This window comes from Artibeus jamaicensis, unplaced genomic scaffold (genome assembly GCF_021234435.1).
Source record: "Artibeus jamaicensis isolate MK-2021 breed Jamaican fruit bat unplaced genomic scaffold, CSHL_Jam_final contig_332, whole genome shotgun sequence".
NCBI lineage: Eukaryota > Metazoa > Chordata > Mammalia > Chiroptera > Phyllostomidae > Artibeus > Artibeus jamaicensis.
The window spans coordinates 6024270-6039411 of NW_026521788.1; the positions used below are offsets into that span (position 1 = coordinate 6024270).

At 39.0% G+C, this 15142-nt stretch overlaps 1 protein-coding gene across 1 annotated transcript in view; it reads left to right on the forward strand.

Annotated features, from left to right (window-relative positions):
- Positions 1 to 15142, forward strand: part of LOC119059998 (uncharacterized) — a 182473-nt gene that overhangs the window by 139181 nt on the left and 28150 nt on the right. Inside the window, exon 3 of the mRNA XM_053663963.1 lies at positions 13758 to 13901. Within this exon, the coding sequence (XP_053519938.1) occupies positions 13758 to 13901 (144 nt within the window). The remainder of the gene's footprint in view (positions 1 to 13757; positions 13902 to 15142) is intronic.

Sequence of the window (15142 nt, forward strand, 5' to 3'; positions counted from 1 at the left end):
GTTATAAAATAGTGTGCATATATGTTCTCAATTTTGGTGAAACCCTACTATGTTTTCCAAAACTTTATGGTGAACCAAGGTAACTCATGTAATAACACAAATGTTATTAAGAGTGGGAGGGGAAAACTCTAGTTATCGACAAAGCAGTGAATCAGCCATCTCTCAAAAAAAAGAAGAGGGGCAGACATGTTTTAAAAAGAAGAATATTTAGCCCTGGCTGGTGTAGCTCAGTGGATTGAGCACAAGCCTGTGAAGCACAGGGTTGCTGGTTCAATGCCCAGTCAGGGCACATGCCTGGGTTGCAGGCCAGGTCCCTAGTAGGGGACACATGAGAGGCAATCACACATTGATGTTTCTCTCCCACTCTTTCTTCTTCCCTTCCCCTCTCTCTAAAAATAAATAAATAAAGTATTTTTTAAAAAGAAGAATATTGAATAGTTAGTTTAATAGCCTAGAAATGTGGCCATATATTGTGACATGAGAAATGAGTATGAAATAGTATGTATAGTTCTAAACTTATAAAATAATTTATAAAGCAAGAAGTATAAAAAAATATACAAAATGTAAAAAATATATAAAGTATGTAAAAAATATACAAAAAACTTATGGAAAGTAAAAACGTATTTAACACCATTTATGTATGTGAGCCCACACACACGCACACACACCAGTGGGTCAGATGAAGATTCCTGTGCTTGCAATGCCCTGAAAAAGGAACCAGGGAGGAGCATCTCTAAGTGATAAGTGACCTGACTGAGGGCCAAGGTGTTGGTCATTTGTTCTTGTTTGTGTGTGTTCTTATTTACTAATATCATTCAAAGAACATCTGTTACTTTTGCAAACTGGGAAAGTAAGAAAAAAATTGTAGCACATTTTACAAAGATTCTTAGTAACTGGAAGAGAGAGAAAAAAATTCGACCCATAAAGTAATTTTTCTTTTGTCTGAGTAGTTTTACGTCTCCATTATTTTGTTTGATAACTGAGGCATTTGAGGATTTGGGGGCCTCCTAAAGGGCGATACTTTGAAGCCCATGGTTATTCCCGCTGTAATGATGCCTGCGTAAGACGTCAGGGCAGAGAGTGAGTGATTTGGGGGCAGTTCTTTAGGTGCTCTGCTTTTTAGTTTCTTTAAACTAAGGGAGAGGCAGGGCATTTCCGTGCCATTGTATATTTTACATGAAAGACAGAGTAGTGGAAAATAGTGTGAAAACATCTAATAGTCTATGTATATTTGGCTATAATAGGGAAACCTTGGGAACCAACTCATTTTAAGACTTTTTATAAGAAAATGTTAGTTCCAATTATGAATTTGATAGGGTATGTACCATGTGACAGCACGGGTAGTAGATGATGTTTTCTACCGCTGCCCCCAAACTGCCCAAAATAGAGCCCTTCTTGGTCTGCAAGGGACGTGTTGCTATGCCAGAGACTCCCTGCACTAAGATGAAAACCGTGGAGGGCAATTAAGAGACCTTTCATAACCTGACCTCATTTTACAGGTGAGAAACCTAAAGTCTGGAATAGAGAGGAAGATGAAGATAATAAAACTGCATTTCTTTTGAAATTTGACCTCAGATTTCTTACTAAGTGATAGGGGCTGTTTCTTCCATTTAGTCTCAAAGAAGAAGGTGGCTTTATTCTAAATATGTTAATAGGAAGTCTTTACATGAAATTTTAACTTAAGTTGCTATGATGCTGGCTGTGTTTTTTCCTTTGGGTTGCAAAAACTAGGTCAGTGTCACTGGGGGATGGTAGGGGGGTTAAGGTGGTGATCGGGAGGTGGATGTGAGAATCACATATTAGGAACTGGCTCAGGTTCAGTTCTCACTTTGTGTGACAGACAAGGCCTGAAGAGCAAACTGGCAACTCCCTTTGGGTTTCTTGATTCCAGTTCTTGAGGCAGAAAAATCTGATTGGCTGAAAATCTGATTGGCTGGCCCACTTTTTTCAACACAAATCTCAGGCTCCTGGCTAGCCTATGAATGGCTGCCCCTTGGGTCAGGTGTTCTTCCAGGTCCAGTCAGCTAGGACCATATGTGGGGGGTTGTATCAGATGGTACAGACGAGGGGAACTGAGCCTGAGGGGTGGCAGAATCCGCGCCCCTCCCCCCCCCCAGATAGGGGTGGTGAACAGAAATCCTGATATATGCCTATTACAAGGCTGATTTCAGTAAGTTGATTCATGGTTAAAAACATTTCTCAGGATCTGCCCTGGAACTCTATTTAATATTTTAATTTGTTTTTATACTGGAGTAAATTTGGGATTCCCTTACAGTCCATCTTATATTCTTATTAGCTAGCTAAATTTTACCTCATTTAGGAACACAAAAGGCAGCTTTGGTGACTTGCAAAGTTTATTTTGGTAGCTTGTTTTACAATTCATGCTCAATTTTCTTTTGAAGCCATAAATTACATCAAAGTATCTAAAAAGGAAATTTAGAAAGTTCTTATTGTTCTGAGTTTCTTTAATTTTCATTAAATATTTATTCTTCTCAATATCTAAAAAGAATCTAGCTTCAAAAGGCAAGGAACTTAGTTAGTTTTTAAAGTATTTATTAAATTGCCGGCTGGCACCAACCGTTAGTTTGGGATGTGACAAAATCTACGAGTAGAGGCTTTCTGACCAGTTGAGAGACCGTGGGACTGTTTCAAAGGGAGCTGCTTGGACAATGGGAGATTAGATCTAGTTTAGAGAATTGTTTCAAAGGGTTAACAATTTTTCATCTTAGTTAAAACTTTTTGATGGTGGTATAAGACTGTGTAAAGATTGTTTTAATGGGAGGTAAGTTATAATCATATATTATGTGGAGGCAGTTACCAATCCAGAATTTGCTGGAGGCACATGTGATATTTAGGAAAAAAAATGTTTTTATTAAGTCAAAAAAGGGCAAGTGGACAATTCCTCCATCATTGCAAATATGTTTCCATTGTTCTTTCTAAGCCAGGTGATGTACATGGGTTAACAGGGGAAGGACATTCACTATAGGGACGGCAGGAGCACATGTTTAGTGATGAATAAATCTTTTGAGAGTGGGCAGTAATCCTGTTTTGAACATAATGAGTAAGTGTGGAAAGTAAAGGCAGGTGGACCAGATGGCTCAACTGGGCTGAACTAGAAACCTGATTTGATATAATTGGTAATGAACATGAATGGGGTTTTGTTAGGTGCTTTCCAATTTCCATCCTTGGTAATAAGGGCATAATAGGCACAGATAAAGTATGGTCCTTGCCCTCAAGGAGCTGTGATTGAATAACATATGAGGAAGATTTTATTAGCACATCAGTGGGCTCATGATAACAGGTCCTGTTAGAAAATTATTTCTTCACCTTGTGGATTTCTCAATAAAAGTCATGGGAACCAGAGACTGTTCTTGGGCTGCTTGCAAAAGGTAAAAGGGATTAAGATTTATATCTGAAGGTAGGGTGGAATATCGGAAGATTTAATTAGAATAAAAAATACTCTTCTTATTTGGAAAATGCTTTTCTGTGTCCCATACACACTATTTCCCATCAGTAAAAAGGAGACGGTATTTGATGTCTCGCAAGCTGGTTTCAGGGATTAAAATGGGGTACACTCAGTGCCCAGGACCTGTGCCTGGCCCCCACCTGGGAAGTGCCCGAGTGTGTTGACGTTGATGTTTACCTCCATGGTATTAGGTGCTGCGCAGAAAGGTAAGTATCGGTTTCCCTGTTTTCCCCCTCGCAAAACTGAGATCGCCTCAGGGAAACCACTCTTTCTATATCTCGATCAATAACTGTTTGTTGAATCCAGGCAGAGACTACCTTTTCTTTCCTCCAGGCCAAGGAAGGCACTAGATTCCTTTCTTCTTTGTTGTAAGGGGAAGACTGGTTGTTCGCCTTGGGGTTGTACTCAGGTTTTCAGCGTTAGCTTTTGGCGGGAGGCGCCTGGGGTCTTCCACCTGTAGTTGAATCCCTCCATTCTGAGAGATTGTGAAGGTTCTTCTCCACGCAGAGGAAAGGAAGAAGAGGTCCAGCTAAACTGTTGATCTGAGAGTTAGACATTAAAGGAAGAAAGCACTAAGTGTGTACTTTGCATTTTGTATTCTTTAAAACCAAGATTTCATGTGCTAACAGGCTCTTTATGAGTGAGGATGAGAAAGTTTCCAGTTTTTACTTTTTTAATAAAGTACGGGTTTAATAGAAAAGTAAAATAAAAATAAAAATATAATTAAATCAATATTGTGCTATTACTGGTCTCTAAATTATTCATGTCTAATTACACGCCATCTTTCTCCTGAGAACAAACGGCCACATTAAAATTGGAGTTTGAGACAGAGCTGCCAAAAATGAAGCATGCCTGCCAGGCTTTCTGTGTGGCATGTGTGTGGTGGACAGCAGCCTTTGACATCAGCTTTGACAGAATAAGGGAGAGGACCTTATTCTGCCCCACCTTCCCCCAGTATTCTTCTGGATGTGACTGGGTTAATGTCTACAAAGATTCTTGTCTTACTGTACTCAGATTAATCGAATGTTTAGAGCCTTACAAGTGTCATGTGGGTATTTTTCCCTCTAGGTGCTTTACCTGCACGGTGAGCCTAGTTAAGTTGCTTACACACTAGTCCTGCGAAGCACTCCTCACCTTGTATCCTCACAGCAGGCGTCGGCTGTAAAATCCAGCCTGCCGCGTTAGAGGGCTCTCGGCACTCTAGCAGTTATCTGTCTGCGAGAAGAGTTCATCCAAACCCGTTTTGGTGTCCTGTCCTCAAGCCACTTGCTACTGAGACACTTCCCCTGTCTCACAGGAGGAAAGTGTCAGTGTCCTTTACTCCAGACGAAACAAAAGCAATTGGAAACCAGAAGATAGTGAAAGAACTGTTATATGATTTGGAATGGAAAAGCGGATTTGGTTGCTTTCATCGTTAAACCAGAACTGTTCCCAACAGACATGATTTGGAACCCTTTTCTATTCCCCTGCAGTGTGAACTTAGATACATTTTTGACCCTGGACAATTTTGCAACTTAGGATAAGTTATGTAACTTCTCTGGGCTCAATGTCTGCATCCGAGAAGCTAGGGATCCTAACCCCTCATCCTTTGCAGGGTTCTGGTGGGATTAAATGTAAAGAAGTTCATGCTGTCTGACCATCATAGTTACTGTCATTGACATATTATTTTGGATTTCTTGATGAGGATACAGGAAGGCCTTTTTAGCCACATGCCTTTTCCTAGGTACATCAGATATAGACATAAGACTATATGTCAACATCAGATATAGACATAAGACTTATGTCATCTTATTTAGATATTTTATTTCCTCTCCCTCTCAAGTAGCAGAATTAGAAAGTTCCCTTTTGGAATTGTTGTTCCCATTTTGGCCCCTTCTTTTTGAAAGTACTCACGATAGAATGAAATATTCCTGCAGGTTGGCAATGACTTTCCGTCTAAGTTGCCTATCTGCATCTGTGACTTTCTCTGAGGGACATCACGTTCTTTTGATTTTCCCCACTGCAGTGGGACAGCGTACAGAGAGGTGAAACGAGTTAACATGTCAGAAAATCAGCCCTTATGAAGTGCAAGGAATTCTTTTGAAAACATCTTCTTTGAGCCACGGAAACATAAGCAGGCCTACTTTGCAAGTGACAGGATCTTCAATTTTTTTGGTAATTCAGACGACTGTGGACCCTGAATTATTTGGTTCTTTTCCTTGAAATGATTCATTGGTGGGGACAATGCAATATATTCGGTCTCTAATTACAATGACCTCTTTTCCTGTGAACTTTCTCCTTTTTGTTTTCGGTGTCTCTAGTCCTGCAGAGAAGCCGAAAAGGGGAGCAGTTTGGCCTCCTCTGCTAAGTGTTGGACTTTGGGCACCATACTGAGCTGCTTTGAGTCAATCTCCTTATCTGTCTGTAGGCTTCATAGCAATTAGAAGATCAAATGAAATAATAATGCAATAGTAACAGTCTTGTTTCTAGCGCATACTGGTTTGTCTGTTATCTTTATTTTATAGCTGTTTTTGTGCCTATAGAAAGGAGGTCCAGACTCCCTGCGCCCCCCTCCACTCTTCCCTCTGCTGCCCTTTTTTCATCTCACCCTCAGCGGTACATTCATCCTGGATGATAAAGGCCCCCTTCTTTCTGTTTGTATCGTAAAACAGCTTCTCTGTCCAGGTCTCGCGAGAACTTGCAAGCTGGCCTCACACAACCACCCAACCTGTCAAAACATCTTCCTCAGACTCATCACCCTTTCTGAAATAATATCCCCTTGCAGTCCGTGACTACAGTACTTGCTTCTCTCTTCCTAAAGCATCTTATTTTGGTCCAGATATTGGGAGTCTTAGACTCTTGGATAGGTCCCTGAAAAATACCTTTTCCATCAGGCGATAAACTAATGTGTGGTATTCAAAGTCAGGGCAGCGGTGACCTTGGGGAAGAGTGGTGTCCACACACATGTGTTCCCTTAAGGAAAATTAAGTAAGCCCGTCAAGATTTCTGTGCTTTCCTGTCTGTATGTAATGCAAACATTGTTAAAAACATTTATTAATTTTTAAGGAAACTGCCCCTTTCTTCAGGTATCATAATTTTCACATATGTTTTTACGATTATTGTCACATGCTGCGTAATGCATTTCAGCTGGATCCCATACAGGAGGGTGGTCTTGTAAGATTATACTGGAGGTGAAAAATTCCTGTCGCCTAGTGTGGTGGCAGATTCCGTTTGTGCCATTTCTGTCGTTAGTAATGGACTACTCGGCCCAGGTCCGGTGCGTCTCCCACAGGCACCACTTCCCGTTTAACTGGACTGACTCATGGGTTATTCCTTTGCACAACACTCTTTAGCAATAACCATTAGGAAACTTGGAAGAAAAAATATTTATTTACAGGCAGTCCAGGGGGCACACAGCCAGGCAGAGGTTAGAGAGAGAGAAAGAGAGAGAGCGTGAACATGGCCCTTAGGTTCTGCTTTTATTGGAGTCCAGGGTCGGGACTTAGGGTTTAATGACCAGGCTCACTCTTTACTGGTCAATGTAAAACATAAGGTTGGGAATTTAAAGCTCAGGAAGAGAAAGAAACAAGTAGTTCAAGTGGTCAGCTATCTGAATCAACCAAGATCTCTGAAACAAAGGTGCCTTAGTTCGGGGTGGGGGATGGGGGTGCTGGGTGGCCTGGCTCTTCCTGGTCTTGTGGCTGCAGTGTGTTTATTCCAGATAGCCTTCCTTGAAGGGATGCCTCTTTGAAGTGGAGGCCTGGGCCGGACAATCAAAGCTTAAGCATTCAAGAAAGAAAAGCCAACTGTCAGGGGTTATACCACAATCACTCTTGTTTGGGGTGATGCTGGTGTAAACAGACCCACTGTGCTACCAGTTCTGTAAGAGTATAGCACATACAACTGAGTAGCAGGCGATACCATCCGGGTTTGTGTAAGTGCAATTCTATGACGTTCACAGAAGGACACATCTCTCAGAACATATTCCTGTTGTTAAAGGCGCATAACTCCGTATTCACATGTTTTCAAAGGGTTGGATTTCATTTTTAGTTGAGAATGTCTTTCATGAAATTAAATGAGGAAGCATGTCTAAGCCTTTAAGATGCTGTGGCTTAAACTCTCTAAGCTCTTTGATCCTACAAATATGTATATGGACTCTAGTTCCACTTGGTATTGGTTTCGTTTTGGTAAAAATGAAAATTTAAACATGTTGCTACCCCTTTCACCCACAGGTATAATTCTTATAGTTTGAAAATATGCTTTCTTGCTTCTTTATCTTTTTCTATATTGTTCATTAGCAGCGATATACCTGAATGGACCAAAGATAGTGTATGATTTTAAAACCCATGTTACATACATTATATGGACTTGGTTGCAATTATTCATTGGCAATGGATGCACGACTTGCCTCTGCCTGGGTTTGCCTTGGAGAGCTTGCTCTGATCGCCGAGGCAGGAATTACCTGGGAAGTGGGAAGGGCCATTTTTACTCCACATAGAGAACAAAGAGTGAATAGTAGTTACCTTGGATTTTAGGGTTTTTCTTAAAAGTAGCTTATTACCTGAAGAATGAACTTTAATTTACATATTTTCTCCTAGATTGGAAAGAAGGCTGATGAAGATAAATAACGTGAATCAGATAAAGGGATTTGTGATTTCTTTATGTACTTGTTAATGCTTGGTTTATATTTTCCCATGTTTTCCCACGGAAAAGAACTAAACAAACAATGTCTGTGGCTAACCTGAACATGTATGGAATGGTTTGGGGATATAGATTTTAATAATGAACATTTATACCATTTAATCAATTTAGTTGTGTATGTATATTTAATCACATATTTATATAAAACAATAATCCTTTTTTCTACCTCAGAATACTTTCCTTCCAACTCAATATACATATTTGATATCAGTGTATTCTTTATTAGAATCACATTTTTGAAGCCTCCAATACCATTTTGCATGTCATGTTATCATTTCAGTTTGCGGTACAGCACTTTTGAGATTCGTGTACAGTGCTATAATTGTCAATTTTATTCTAAGTCCTAAGTGACCGTTTGCATGATGTGAAGACAGTTGCCATTTCCATTATTCCTGTGCATGTGAACTCCATTGTGGAACAGTTTGTGGGTTTGTCTTGTAAAGTCTTCTTGCCTCCCTCCCTCCCTCTCTTCCTTCATCTGTTTATTAGTTTGTTTTATTTATTTTGAGGTAATCCATGCACAAGGTTTCAAATTCAAATAATGCAACATGGTGGGGCAAAGTAGGTTTACAGTTGTGGGTACACAAAACAGTTTATTCTTGTATTACTAATTATTCTATTATTTTCCACATGAACAACTGTAAACCTACTTTTGTCCTGCTCTGTATAATAGTCATTCCCTGTTCATTTTCTATTTCCATTACTCCTTTAGCCAATGGTAGCCCTTTTCCGCTCTTAGTTATATTTTCTGGTGTTCACCCACCTATTCCTAAACAACATAGCGTAGGCTTTAAGTGCCATTTATTGGTTTCTGTTTAAATCTTAGACTGATGCAGAGATTCCCTGCTGAGAATTTGCCTCTCATGCAGAACTCTTTACTCTCCGTACACCCTCCCACTGTTCCTCCATTCTCTGGGTGCAGCCCTGTTACGGTCTGTGGTTAAATCAGTATTCAACATTGACTTTATTATGAGTATGTTTTGTTCATGGTTGAACTTTACAATACTCACATTGAAACGTCTCAGGCCATTCTGCTTCCCAGTTGGTTGTGCATGAGCTCTTTTATTTCTCTGGAAAATGTTTGGCTTTTTTCTTTATCCCCAGAATTCTTAAATTTCATATTGGAACATAGGTCTTAATGGTTTTTTGATGTTCACAGTCCTTTCAATTCAGAATCTCATATCTTTCAAATTGGGCAAAATTTCCTGTACTATAGCCTTGATAATTTCTTTTCTGTCTTATTCTCTGTTTTCTGCAAGTCTGTCTGTTGGATATTTGGACCTACGGTTTTAATTCTCTAATTTTCTTATGTCTTTTCTTAGCTCTTTTTTATCTCTTTGTGTTTTTGTTCTACTTTCTGAGAGGTTTTCATAGATTTATTGAACTTTTAATTTCTGCTAGCATATCTGTAATTTCAGTTTAATTTTTAAATTGAGTAATTTCTTTAAATAGGGTCCTCTTTTTATTTCATGGATGCAATATTTTCTCTTTTCCTTTGAGAATATGATTGTATTATTTTGCTGTTTTCTTGTGCTTTTTACACTTTTCCCTGTGTTCCCTCTTTCTATGCACTTGTTTTGGTCCCTGACTTTAATGTTAGAAGCTATTCTCAGAGGAGTGGGGAGGGTTTAGTTTTCTGTTTACATCTAGGAGTGAGATGATACAAAGTGGACTAGAGATTTGTTGCCTCCTGGGCTTTGAGCAGGCACCTGGCCGTTTGAGTTGGTGACTCCTATAGATCCCAGAATTTGCAGGCTTTTTTCTCTTTTTTAAATTATCTTTCAGTTTCTCCAAAATTCTGAAAGCCTGCATGTGAGGATTTGAGGGAACGATGTGGGGGGAAAGGAGCCAGAGGTCTCACTGTCCAAGCCTATAAATACTAGATCTCAATGCTTCTCTTTCAGCCTTATTTGATGCCTCTGAGCCTCAAATCTTGCTGTATTACTTTCTCCAGAGAATAAACTGCGTCCTGTTAAGGGACTAGGGGTGGCTCATCTGGCTCTGCTGGGTGGGGAAAAGATCTTGGGTTCTAACTGCTATATATATATATATATATATTTTTTTTTTTTTGCTTAAAACAATACACATTTATTATCTTGCCGTTCTGTGGGGCAGGAGTCTGACATGGGTCCCGCTGGGCTTACCCGGACATGCCAGCAGGGCTGCAGGCTCTACGGGAGAAACCTGCCCCTGCTTTTCCCAGCGTCTGGAGGCTGGCTGCCCCCTTTGGCTCTCACCCCCCGTTTTAAAGGAACAAGAGTAGTCAGCATTGCTCTGACCTCATTTTCTGTCTCCGTCTTTCACTTTTAAGGACCCTGTGATTATTACATGGGACCCATCTAGATAATCCATGATAGTCTCTCTATTTCTTTTATTGCAGTAAAAAACACAAACCATATACAATTTACCATCGTAACCATTTCAAGTGTATAGTACAATAATATTAACTATATTCACATTGTTGTGCAACAGATCTCTACAACGTTTTCATCCTGCAGAACTGAATCTCTACCCATTGGACAACTCTTCTTTTCCCCCTGCCCCCAGACTCTGGCAGCCACCATTCTACTTTCTATCTCTAAGAGTTTGACTACTTCAGATGCCTTCTTTAAGTGGAATCTTTTGGTGTTTGTCCTTTTATGATTAGCTTATTTTACTCAGCCTAATGTCTTTCCTGTTCTCCATGTGGTAGCATATGATAGGATTTCCTTCTTGTTAAGAATAAATAATATTACTTTTAATTTATTGTTTGCCTCATCACACAGGTCAGAAACAGTGTTGTACAGAAATAGTGGTAACTGGCAACCTTACTTCATTCCTGATTTCAGATTTTCAAATTTTCACTTTAAGTATATGTTTTCCATAATTTTTATTTGGTATCTGCATTTTATTAGACTAAGGAAGTTATCTATTTGTTATTCTAAGGTTTATTTTTAAAATAATGTTATACATGGATGATGATTTTTTAATCAAGTGATGTTTCATCAACTATTATAATAATCTTCTATCTTTTCTTCTTTATTGTTAATATGGTGGGTTACTTTGATTTTCAAATGACATCCCAACTGTCCTTTGTGAAATAAACAAAACTTGGGGGGCAAAAGAATAAGTTTTGTTTCTGGAAAAGAAAAAAGAAATATACCACATTTTCTTTACCCAGAAGTAGAATTGCCAGGTCATAGGGTAGTTGTGTTTTGAATTTTTTGAGGAACCTTCATACTGTTTTCCATAGCGGCTGTGCCAACTTTATATTTCTCCCAGGGTGCACCAGGGCTTCCTTTTTTCCACTTCTTGCCAATACTTGTTATTTTCTTTTTTTTAATAGTGGCAATATTTACAGGTGTGATTTGGTGACATATCATTTTGTTTTCACTTTCACGTCCCTAATGACTAGTGATGTTTAGCATCCTTTCATATGCTTCTTGACCCTTTGTGTACTTTGGAGAAACATCTATTCAAGTTCTTTATCCATTTTCAACTGGGTCATTTGTTTTGGTATTGAGTTGTAGGAATCCTTTATATTCTAAATATTAACCTCTTATTATATATATCATGTGCATGTATTTCCTCCCATTTTTCGGTTGCCCTTTCATCCCGATGGTCTCCTTTGCCGCGCTGCAGTGTGGCAGTTTGGTGCAGTCCTGCTTGTGTCTGCTTCTGTTGCCTGCACTTGCCGTGTCCTATCCAAGAAATCATTGCCAAATCTAGTCGTATGGATTTGCCCCTCTGTGTTTTTTCTTTTGTAGAAATTTTATAGTCTCAGGGATTACATTTAGGTGTTGAATCTATTTTGCATTCGTTTTTATATATGATGTAAGGTAAGGGTCTCACTGCTTTTCACACAGCCTTTCAGCCAGTCCCCTCTTTTCCTTCTCAGGAACCAGCGGCTCCATTTCCTGAGCCCTGTCCTGGAGCGGACAGCTGGCTTTTTGTTGGCTTCTCAGGCCGTGAGGTTCTAGCCTTCTCTGCGCAGTTGAGCGGTCATCTCTGCTTTCAGCTTCCAAAATGCCATTATTGTCTGTTGTCTGCTCAAATATACTTTTCTGCTCATTTTCTTTATGGGTTTATATCTTTCTCTCTCTTTACTATAATTTTGATGGGGATTTAGAAAGAGGCAGAGATAAACAACCCTATTCCATTGGCTGTGTATTGCTTTTTAAAATGATATTTTAAAGGTTTTTTTCAAAATAATGTCTCATATTTTGTATCGTCAGTTTTTACCTCCAAAAATAATTATTTAGGTTATTTCTTTGCTTCCTTTTGTTAACTAGTTTCTGTGTCAAGTGACATATAAATATTCAAAGCTAGCATTAATTATTTATTAATTATTTTATTATTCCAAATAAACAGATTTTTGTTTTTAATATGAGACTTAGTGAGGCCTTGAATGTAAGGCCTCACTGAGATATTTTAGGGGGACCTCTTGATTCCCCTTGATCTTAAGGTGTATATAATATTTATATTATCAGATGATGTTCCTTTATGTAAATATTTTTTTACTCTGAACCTTTAATTGAAAACTTATATGCTAATATAATGGCAAGAGCTTCCTATGTCATTTTAGCTGTGACAGTGGCTTTCTACTGTATTTTTTATTTATAAGTGTAGCACTATTTCTGACAGGATGAAGAATGATCAAATGAGGGATTGCCTGGTATGACAAGGTCCTCGGGTGCTTTCAAGAGTGTGTTTTTTTGTTGTTTTTCCAAAAATTGTTTCCTCACAGAGTTAAGCCTGTTACTTGGCTGAAGATACTAGCTACTCAGTGTGGTACAGGGAAGTGCCAGGGATGGGCCTTGAAGAGTTCAAGATCCTTGTGAATTTGAGTGGTAGCAGAATAGGCTTAAATCTTTCATCGGGTACTCAGTGACGCGGGGCTTATGTGATCCTGAAAAGGGTTGAGAACCCATTTCTAATAGATTATTCTGGGGAAAAAATAGGATGTCATTGATTAAATTAAACATGATAAAATTAAAATGCTACCTTGCTAGCTATTGTTAGATTCCACATTCTTTCACATGTAAGTAGAAGTGACTATAAATGAGGAACTAAATGAAAAACTAACGCCCTATTTCTCTGTCAAATGCAAAATATTATCTCTAGCTTCCCGGTCATGTTAACACCCATTTTCACATGTGTAACTATGAAAGTTGTTATTTATGAGGGTAATGTTTGGGTCTTAGAGAAATGACCGTTTTTTGTCACTCAGCTTGTGAGGAGGTTATCAATTACCCTTTGCTTTCATATTGATGCTGCTGTACTTAATTTGTGAAAATCAGTTATTTGTTGACAATGATAATCAGTAAGTACATAAAAAAATACCTCTATGTGATAGAAGGTTACAGACTTTAGTTTTCAATTAAGAAAAGATGGGGTAAGTGTTATGTTATGTATATTGTACAACAACAAAGAAGGAAGGAAGGAAGGGAGGGAGATTGTTCAAAGATTGGGGTGGGTGGTGGGAAAGGTCAATTGGGAATGTTTTGTTTCCAATCTAACAATCTAATGCTTTTACTTGTAGTGAGGTCTACTGGATTTATAAACTCTCAGCTTTAAAATTTTATGATTCCATTTCCAAAGTGGTTAAGCTTAAACTGCTGTTCTCTTTTAGGTACACCATTGAGTTCTCTGGGATTGACAAGCGTGTCTGGTTGGGAAGCTTATGAGATAGAAGACAAGACCCTGCCTCAGGAAGTGTACATGAGAATAACTTTAAAGGAACCTGTTGATAAATGTGTAACAGTGGCTGTTGGAGGTATGTATGGTAATAGCCTCAAGCATGGCTTGAATGTAGCGTAACCCACTCTGCTGTCCTAAGTCAAGTTGAGCCATTGTCTGGGAATAGAGACTGTGCTTAGGGCAGGACCTCATTCTGTCTTCTCAGATACGCTAGTGGCCATTGTTCTCTAAACTTGACTGTGTGCTGGGATGTCACTCTTGTGGTGGTTGTATGGGATTGATTGACTGTTCCCTGTTAGTCATTAACTTTGACTTGTTTGTCTTCTTGACCCCCAACCCCATGTTACAGTGTTACAAGGTTACTTCATTTTCTTGCTTTATAGCCTTTAATTCTTATCTCCTCAATAACTTTTATGTCAAGGTCAGGGTCACTCATTATTTAATATCCTGTGACCTTCTATGGGTGTCTGGCTTTCGATGCACTGGCTCTTTTTTTTATGGCCTAGCCTGTGTCATGTTATATAGCACCTTGATCTTTTAAGGGTTTTTTTCCCCCATGTACCAATATAGAACACTATAGACACATCCCATTTCTGATCATCATACCATCATAAAAACGTTAAATAAATTTAATTTTCTGGACGAGGATACTGAGGTCCTAAGTAGTTAAATACCTGGCCTGCTATTTCCCAGAGAGTAAGTGACAGAAATCTGGGCCCAGCGCTAGGTCTGTCTGTCTCATTGCCTACTATGGAAACAGGGTGCCATGCTGTCTCCCCTCGTGAAGCAGGGTTTGAAAAATACCCTAATGCTTATAGAATTTTTAATCTTCTTCTTTACTTTTTTTTACTATTATTTTCTACTTTCTCCCATTTCACGGCATCTTATTTGGTTTGTAATTCTACTTACAACATTTAATTAGCGTATCAAAATTTAATGTTTTCAGCAATTACTGTTTCATGTTCCTGAGAGTTTATTATTGATCTGAGATGTTATTAAAATATGTCCTTTTTCTAACAGAGGCTTTGTTGTCTTTACTGATACATTCTGAGGTGCTATGAGGCCAGTGTGGGCGATAGGAGTGGACTTCTGTACTCCTAATACCATGTGATAGTGTCTGTGACATCATTTGCACCATTACTCATGTCCCTTCAGCATAGAGCTAATGAAGATGATATAGGAGCAGAATGATGAGACTTGGCCCAAAATCTTATGTGGTTTCAGAGCCTGAATCCTTTAAAACGTGGAACAGCTATTCAAGTGCTTAGTGAGGGCTCAGGGACCACTTTCAGTGTATATGGTTGCTAAGTTTGCCCT